Consider the following 8,462-nt stretch of genomic DNA (forward strand, 5'->3'; position numbering starts at 1 on the left):
AAATACCGTAATACTGTGTACCAGCAGGTAATTATTTTGAATCACATAATGACTTCAAGTGCCTCAGCATTGGGAGAGCATTACTCATTTGGTAAGACCAGCTAATATGGGTCTGGATAGGCCCATGCTTTATGCAACAATAGCTTGCTTTGATCTTCCTAATCATGTCATTTAAGAAACTGTTAAATAACAAGGATTAGATGCAGAAATACATACAAATCCTGATTTGTAATTAATCTCCAAATGCACATAGTGATTATAAAAAGCATGCATTTGTGTCACTGAGGAAATGAATCAATAAGCATCACAATTAATAATGTGATGAGTCCAATATTCAGACTTTGATAACTTCTTTCTAAATCATAAACAACAAAAACAAAAATAACCCATCACCTGAGTCCCTGTCCCATACCTTGCACAAACAGAAATGCACAGAGAAAACTCATCAGATTATGTGCCACATCATATTACAGCTGTGGCTGAATCACAGAGGTTGCACCAACACATGAACGCATTGTGGTGTGTTATAAGCTCAGAGTAAAATTGAAGTCAGTTCTCTGCAAAATATGCAATTATATGAGTGGGCTTATTCACCTCTGTGATGCAGTATGATTGGAGGCCTCTCTGGTCAATGTTGTTTCATCCCCTTCATCATTTCAGGGCAAAGTTTTATTGTTTATGATGAGGCAATGAAGAGCACCGAGGCATGTCCATGTCCCAGTGGGAGACACTTCCATGTATTATGGGAAGCCCTTGGCAATCATTTTCAATGATGACTAATAATACTAGGCTCTTAATTGATTTCACCAGAATAACCCAGAGACAATACATGAACCATGTGGGTGAGAGAGATCAAATGTTGAAGGATTCAACCTAAAATGTAGTTCTTTTGTTCAAGCAAGGCTACTGAGGACAAAGAAGAAAACGAGTTCTTCACATATTATACATTTATGTGAATAGATTTAGGTAAAAGCAACACAAATTGTCTATTTCTGGTAGATAAGACTTGGAAATGTTGTATAGAGAAACTAAAGAGCTGGAATATATCTCAGCTAACCTCACTGATTGGATGAACAAAGAGAGTTTCTTTGGTAAATTTTAAGACTTTGGTGCTGTTATAGTTAGCACAGAAGCAAAAAAATAAAAAATAAATAGTATTTTCTGTCATGTGAAAATCTGACAGGCTGCTCAGACAATGCCGACGTGCTCTTGGGTTATCATGAAGGTTTTTCTTATTTGCATCTGACATTTAGGTAACTTTATGCGAGAATTAAAGGGCCACCTCTTGTGAGCCTTTTTTTAAAATCACATTTGAAATGTTGGAAAGATTTTGATTATGACGAGGCGTTATTGACGTTCTTATCCTAGATATACAACTGTGTTCAAATCATTCTGACAGTGCATATAACTGTTTAACCACTGAACTGAGTTAATATGTGTTATTAATAAAAATTGTATACCCTTTCTTATATGCTGAAATTAGAACTTTCCTGACCCCTGACTTATATATATATATATATATATATATATATATATATATATATATATATATATATACATCTTTTATATGTTAAAGATACATATATTTTTATCTTTTCAATTATTTGTCTCCTTTATCTTATTTATGTATACATTTTGGTTGGTTTATACATACTTGTTTTTCTTCCTTCACCTGTACTTGTCTTTATGGCTCAGTGATTGTATTCATACATTGTTTGATCTTATTGAATATTTATATAGAAAAAGTTTTAGACTTTTCGGACAGTCCTTTACCCACCATAGGCATATTTTCCAACTTATATCAATGATAAATTAGCGATCTGGAACGATTTCACCGTGACGCCATCTGACCATCTTAAATACGGGACAAATCGCGTTTTTACGTTAGTGTTTCGAGACGAGCGTTTCAAAGCCAACGTTCTTTTTTACCTGCCAGGACGTCTAAAAACACAGCTGGAGGGAGCAAAGGTTAAACAAAACAAAAAAAGACGTCCGTCTAGCGCATGTAGAACGGCCCCTAATATATGGACTAAAAACTCACGCTTTGCGCCTCCATTTTAGAGCGCCTGTTTATAACTTATTACCGACGTTTCTTCAAAAAAGGTTTTTTTTTTTTTTTTTTTTTTTTGGTTTCTTCATAGTTTGAGACCAACAACTCTCTTTACAATGACACGTAACAGATGAGCGAGTTTGACTGGTCACTTTTGAGTAGATGTTGGCATTCTCGTATCTTATTGGTGAACGCTGTCGCCTGCAACGTCATCTGACCAATAGAAACGCAGAACAGCACCAGAAGCGGGAAGATCTAAAAAAAAACCCCAGAAGTGTTACTAAGGAAATGCTGTTTACATTTGATTTGCGTTATGAGTCTTTAGAGCGCACGTTGTTATCACGTTATAGTAATTTATACGAGAAAAGAAATAAAATCGCGTTTGAATTACGAGATTATACCCGCGTGCCGCGATTTTATGGGTAAGTTCCGTTTTTTTCAGGTTATTGCCAAAAAAGCAAACAGCAACTTTAGTGGGAATGCTAAAGTAGTTTGATAGTAATTCGATCCGACTGTTTGTGTTTACATAAGAAAAGATTAGTATGTATATACTAACTAAGGCAAATCATGGAACCATTCTATAAAAAGGTGATAATTCTCAAAACACTATAAAGTTAACAGCCTTGCATAGCCTGCTTGTACAGTTGCAATTGTTGTCTCCAAATAAGGCCCTCACCAGCTCTCAGCGGCCAAAAACATTTAGCAACAATGGGGTGTGGTGTTTTTATTTAAATGAATATTCCGGGTTCAGTACAAGTTGAGCTCAATCGACGGCATTTGTGGCATAATGTTGATTACCACAAAGATTTATTTCAACATCCCTCCTTTTCTTTAAAAAACAAAAAATCGATGTTACAGTGAGGCACTTACAATGGAAGTGAATGGGGACAGTTAAAGTTAATGTGGCCAATTTCTGGAGGGTTTAAATACAGAAATGTGAAGCTTATAATTTTATAAAAGCACTTGCATTAATTCTTCTGTTAAAACTTGTGGATTTTCTGAGCTGTAAATTGTCATTTTTACAATCATTTAAAGATTTGTTGACATTACATCGTCATGGCAACGAAGTTGCAAAATTGGCTAAAAATTGGCTGGTAAGCGATTTTATCAAACTAAAACCATGTTTACACGCATATCCTTTATCTCTTGTTGCTATACTTTTGAAAAAGTGAGTATTTTAATGTTAAAAAATTGGCCCCCATTCACTTCCATTGTAAGTGCCTTACACTTTTTTTTAAAGGAGTGACGAGTCATAATACATTTTTGTGGTAATCAACATTATGCCACAAATGCTGTCGACTGAGCTCAACTTGTATTGAACCCGGAATATTCCTTTAAATCGTAGTTGGTACTTGGTACAATAAAATATATGTTCGATTTGATTCAATTTTTTTATTATTATTATTATTACATATTGCTTTGAATGTTGATGTGCATTTTTGTGATTATATTAAATTATGTTTCTAACATCTCAGCAGAACAATTGAACAAAAAACTGAACACCAGGGACTACCAGTAAATTTCCCATTTGATGCAGAGGACAAAGAAGACAGGCTGCTAAAATGGATTATATCTACACTTTGCAGCAAGAGGTGGGACGGGGCAGCTACGGAGTGGTATTCAAGGGACGTGTGTCGGAGACAGGCTGGTGGGGCGAGAGGGGTGAAACAGTGGCCATTAAACGTCTACCATGTTGTAGCCCTGAAAGTATAGAGCTATACCTGCAGGAAATCTGGGCTATGAGAATCACTGCACGAAACCACCCCAATGTCATCGCTCTATACAACTGCCACTTACAGACAGGGCCGAGGACACTCCAGCCCCTGAGATCAGGGAGGCTGCCTTTAGACCTGGTAGAAAGTGCTCTCAAAGGGAGAGTGGTGGACAAAGACTCGAAAAGTCAAACAAGAAATTTGTCCAGGTCAAAGAGGAGACTGGTGTGCACAGAAGAGATCCCTAGGTGCTGCTTTGCCCTTTGGTTGGTGATGGAGTACTGTGAGGGAGGGGATTTGAACCAGTACATTCTGTCCAGGCTGCCAGATGCCGAGTGTAACCATATGGTAGTTCAGCAGCTCAGCAGTGCCATTGCGTTCCTGCACAGGCATGGAATAGTGCACCGTGATATTAAGCCAGATAATGTTCTTGTCTGTCTTACGAAAAAAGGACCAGTCGTCAAGGTACTATCAGAGAAAGGATGCAAAAAAAATTATCACAGATAATTCAACCCTTTACTACAGTGTTAAATATGCATCTACTACAAACAAACAATGTTGGTAAGAATGCCTGTGACTTCAGGGGAATTTTAGTCATAAGTGCAGTTTTCATGGCCCTGATTTGCACTTTTACAAGCTTCCATGTTGCTTTTGAAATATCTTATACAACTTGAGTCACATTGTCTTTTTTCCTACCCTCTTTTATTTCATTTTTATTAGAAGGCATGAAAATTGTTCCAGTATTCTAGTAATGACTTGGCTCTGATAAATAGCAACAGAAGCACTGCAAAAGTACTTTTGAACTTGGTAGCTTACGCACACGATCATCCACACATGCAAAATTGGTTGAGTACATAATTGTTGGTTGGTTGCACTTAATTAATAATCAAGAAAATAACTTAATTACATTTTATGTCTACATAGGCTATATGAGTTATTATTGACCAGAATAACAGAATAAGCCTACAGTATCAAATATTAAAACATTTCTTTTAAAAATGTAAATGCAGGAAAACCCCTGCAAAGGCTTCGGTAGCCCTGCAACAAAAACACTATTAACAGTTTAGCTTGTATGGAGAACATTTAACAAGGTTGAAGGAAGATTTAGCAAGATCTTGTTTTCAACATGGGCATGAAAGTTTATGATTTAATACATCTAGATTATTGCTCTGTGCTCTGTCTTTTTTAGAAAGCTATCGTTAATTCTTTTAATTGTTTTTCATTGTTTGGATGTCATCAGTCGGTTGCATCTATGTTTTTGCTGATGTTCAAAATGTTACACTTTTCTTTTCCACAGAAATTACACAGAAATGTTTTTTATTTTTTTTTTTTTTTTTTTGGGACTGGGTATCTCTCAGCATCAAATGAAAAAAGATCTAGTAAAACAATAACCTTACAGATAAAAAAAAAAGAAAGAAAAAAAAAGGATTGGGTTAAATTATTCTGTAGTTTGAAATAATGAGGATAATGAGGATTTAGGCTAACGTATCATTGCATGTACAGACAATAAATGGCTGTATTTCGAAGAGACAGATAATTTGGGCTCTAAATATCTGTAAAATATAAGGCATGACGCAATGCTTTATTTACAATTATATATACAATTGTATATAACGTGCATACAATTACACATCTCAGGCTTCATCAGTAAAGAAGAATGGCCAAATGTTGCAAAGTTAGCTTTTTTAAATATGTCACCAAGTTAATGTTAATGAGTCTTGGAACCATCAATAAGAATGGGTTGGAAATTCTAAAAACATATTGCTAAATTAAAATATATAATTTGTTGTCTTGTGGCCAGTAAAAATATTGGCAGAGCAAGTACAAATGTACAAAAACCACTGGCCTGACCAGGTCAACAAAAAAAATCCTTGTTGTTAAGCCCTGTAAATACAATTCTTTTAGAAGTTCTAATGAGTTATGTTCCTGATCTGCAAGAATTTTCTGCAACATTATTATCTCCTCCCAATGTATTGCAGGTGGCCGACTTTGGCCTTAGCAAGATGGTGGACAATCCTACAGATGGTGTGCGAAGTAGATTGGCTCTTTCCTCTACTTGCGGGTCAGACTTCTACATGGCTCCAGAAGTGTGGGCAGGCCGTAGTTATACAGCACAGGCTGACATCTTCTCTCTAGGTGTGCTTTTTTGGGCCGTACTGGAGAGAATCACTTTCCTGGAGGATGGCAGCAATCAAGAACAATTGGGTGAGTCAAGAAAAAATAATTTTATTTATTTGGCATTACCCCATTAATGTGTTTTAATGTCTTGCAGTCTTAGTAGCCCATCTAATCAGTTTGGATCCATGATGCTTTTATTTTTATGATTGAAAAGAAACAGAAACTTATGCAATAGGATAATGCAGAATGAGCTTGTGATGGCTGATTTAAAAACCACCATCCTGTGGTTGTCAGAGCAACATCACACAGCCCAGGAATAGAAATTGTCACTTTTGGGAGCCTCGTTCCACTAGCATTGGCAGGCAGGGGGCTATTTCCGTTGCTCTTGTCCAACTAGTTGGACCACTTCATATTGGCGAGAATTAACTTAATGTGTAATACCTGAGACAATCTAAAGTGGTTGGAGCACGCAGGCTTTGGATGGAGTACATAAGCCATTCAGGCAGTTCTTCGTAATTACTCTAACCAGTCAAGTGTGTGCACTGCTACCAGGCAAACAAAAAAGGTCAAATGTCTCAACCTATTTATATAAGGGCAATTAATATCTTTTCATTCATTAACCTTGCTGTGTGGTGAGTGTGCTTTGCACTTTTGTGAATAATAATGAATATGCATTCAGTGTCACAACAGTGTGCATTTCCTAGACAGTGAAATGCCTTGAAAAAAATGTGAAGAACTGGTTTTGCTGCTGCTTAATTTCATTTACATTTAAATTAAAAGCATTTGGGAGATCAAAGCACTTCACAAAGGGAACAGATGAAGGACCTGTTTCACTTGTAAAATGCTTGAAAATTAATTATGCATAAGGTCTGTTTTCTATTTATGAATCGACCATGTTTTTATAGGTGCGTATGTAATGCGTGGCCGCTGGCTCACTCCGTTAGGTGAGGCTCTGTGTCAGAATCCAGACCTGCAGTTGATCATCCCTATGAGGGCGCGACGTGCTCCGCCACTGCCGCCACCTCCAGACCCCGCCCTGTGCGCCCTGCTGCTGGACATGCTAGCTTCTGATCCTGATATTAGGCCCACCGCAGACCAACTAGAGAAGAGAGTCCACCATGCCATACAGCCGCACTGATCTCGGAGCAGCATACTAGTTCAAGGGATTCAATCACACTTTCTTTTTTACATTTTAAGCTGATTTGTGTAGTTTGTTAAACATTTTTGTATCCTATCTTGATATGCTGAGATAACGTAAGTAAGCTATTTGTAGGTTGATTTCACCTAAAAGTGTAAACAACGTGGCTCTGTGGCACTATTAAAACCTTCTTGTTTTTTTGAGTGGCCTGTTTAGCCCAACTGGATGTTTTCTAGAATCTGTTTGAAAACTGATTTATTTTTAGCAATTGCGTGTGGTAGTCGAGGAAATTACACACTTCAGCTTTAAAGTTATAGAACGGTTGTGATACTGTACATTTCAGTCTGAAATTCACAGACTTAAAAAAAGAGATTTATGTGTTTAGTGCTGTGCATCTGTTACCATATGATGATATATTAATTTAATGACCATGCCGACGCAAGTAGTATATGCAAATTGATTTTTAAACCAAGGGCATGCTTCTTTTTTCCACTTGCTGTTATGTTTTGTGCACAGTTGAGACTCGAGCCCTCTAGCCTTTCAAAATATACTCTTTTTGACTTGCACATACGGATACATCCCAACGACTGCTTTATGATACTCCACCTGATGCAGAGGAGGCTTTGCTGTATTTTGTGATGTTTTCAATGATTTCACTGTTGTTTTACATATTTATTGAAGAGATGATTGAAGAACCATACAGATTAAAGAATAATACAACACAGTAGTGTAAAGAACATGTTTTCTAAACCCAAACTTGCAGTTGAAAGTGTGTGGTATGCAGTATGTAGAAGTATGCTGAAGTTGTTTGTTGCAACACAGCCTTATTATGCTTATAAGGATAGCTGTTTCAGATGTCATAATGGGCTTAAGTTGTGCTGACAGTCACAGCTTTCACAACAAGAAATGGAGAATTCAGGATGGTCACACCACAAATCGACACCTGAAAGTGACAGTTTAATTAGAGACAGTCAAAATGACTGGAACTTTTGGAGTTTCACAGCTGGTGGGGCATGTCCATCAAAAGATTGCAATGTGTAACTGTGAAAATTGACACGCATATCAATCATTCAGATTGTCTGTGTTCCACTGACAGGACTGTCTCGGTTTCTAACACTTTAGTGGCCAGTTGTCTTTTGTTGGGTTTGCTTGCACAAGGCAGGAAGTCAAATGGCTTTATGGTTGGAGAAAGTACTCCCATCATTCACAGGAAATTAAAGTCTCCCTTTGTGATGGATATCGGTGATATCTGCCCAGATCTGAACATTATTTCTTTTCAGTTGTTTTACTAGAGAGTGAGAAAAAACTTCAAAATGTTATTATTGTTAAAAACTAAATGAAAACGTAATATATATATATATATATATATATATATTTTTTTTTTTTTTTTTTATACAAACTAAGCTAAAATACATTGATTCATGACCGCTAAAATAACCTGACC

The 8,462-nt window shown here is 36.8% G+C and overlaps 1 protein-coding gene across 4 annotated transcripts; it reads left to right on the top strand.

Moving 5' to 3' along the window:
• Window positions 1-2,305: 2,305 nt before the first annotated feature.
• LOC127416085 (serine/threonine-protein kinase pdik1l-B-like) lies at window positions 2,306-8,282 on the top strand. 4 transcript variants are annotated; one of them, XM_051655212.1, is made up of 4 exons: window positions 2,306-2,472; window positions 3,529-4,227; window positions 5,742-5,967; window positions 6,786-8,282. In XM_051655212.1, exons 2-4 carry the CDS (start codon window positions 3,613-3,615, stop codon window positions 7,016-7,018), a joined length of 1,074 nt encoding a protein of 357 aa, XP_051511172.1. In that variant the 5' UTR covers window positions 2,306-2,472; window positions 3,529-3,612; the 3' UTR covers window positions 7,019-8,282. The 4 variants fall into 4 exon arrangements, with proteins under 4 accessions (XP_051511172.1, XP_051511170.1, XP_051511171.1 ...); XM_051655210.1 differs by having other exon boundaries at window positions 3,526-4,227; window positions 6,786-8,281; XM_051655211.1 differs by lacking the exon at window positions 2,306-2,472 and adding an exon at window positions 2,481-2,638 and having other exon boundaries at window positions 3,526-4,227.
• The last annotated feature ends 180 nt before the right edge of the window (window positions 8,283-8,462 follow it).

Source organism: Myxocyprinus asiaticus, chromosome 25, assembly GCF_019703515.2.
Source record: "Myxocyprinus asiaticus isolate MX2 ecotype Aquarium Trade chromosome 25, UBuf_Myxa_2, whole genome shotgun sequence".
NCBI classification, from domain to species: domain Eukaryota; kingdom Metazoa; phylum Chordata; class Actinopteri; order Cypriniformes; family Catostomidae; genus Myxocyprinus; species Myxocyprinus asiaticus.

Coding starts and splice junctions, on each gene's coding strand:
- LOC127416085 (XM_051655212.1), top strand. CDS start 3,613: ATGGATTATATCTACACTTTGCAGCAAGAGGTGGGACGGGGCAGCTAC. Junction 4,228..5,741: donor AAAAAGGACCAGTCGTCAAG/GTACTATCAGAG, acceptor AATGTATTGCAG/GTGGCCGACTTTGGCCTTAG. Junction 5,968..6,785: donor CAGCAATCAAGAACAATTGG/GTGAGTCAAGAA, acceptor ATGTTTTTATAG/GTGCGTATGTAATGCGTGGC.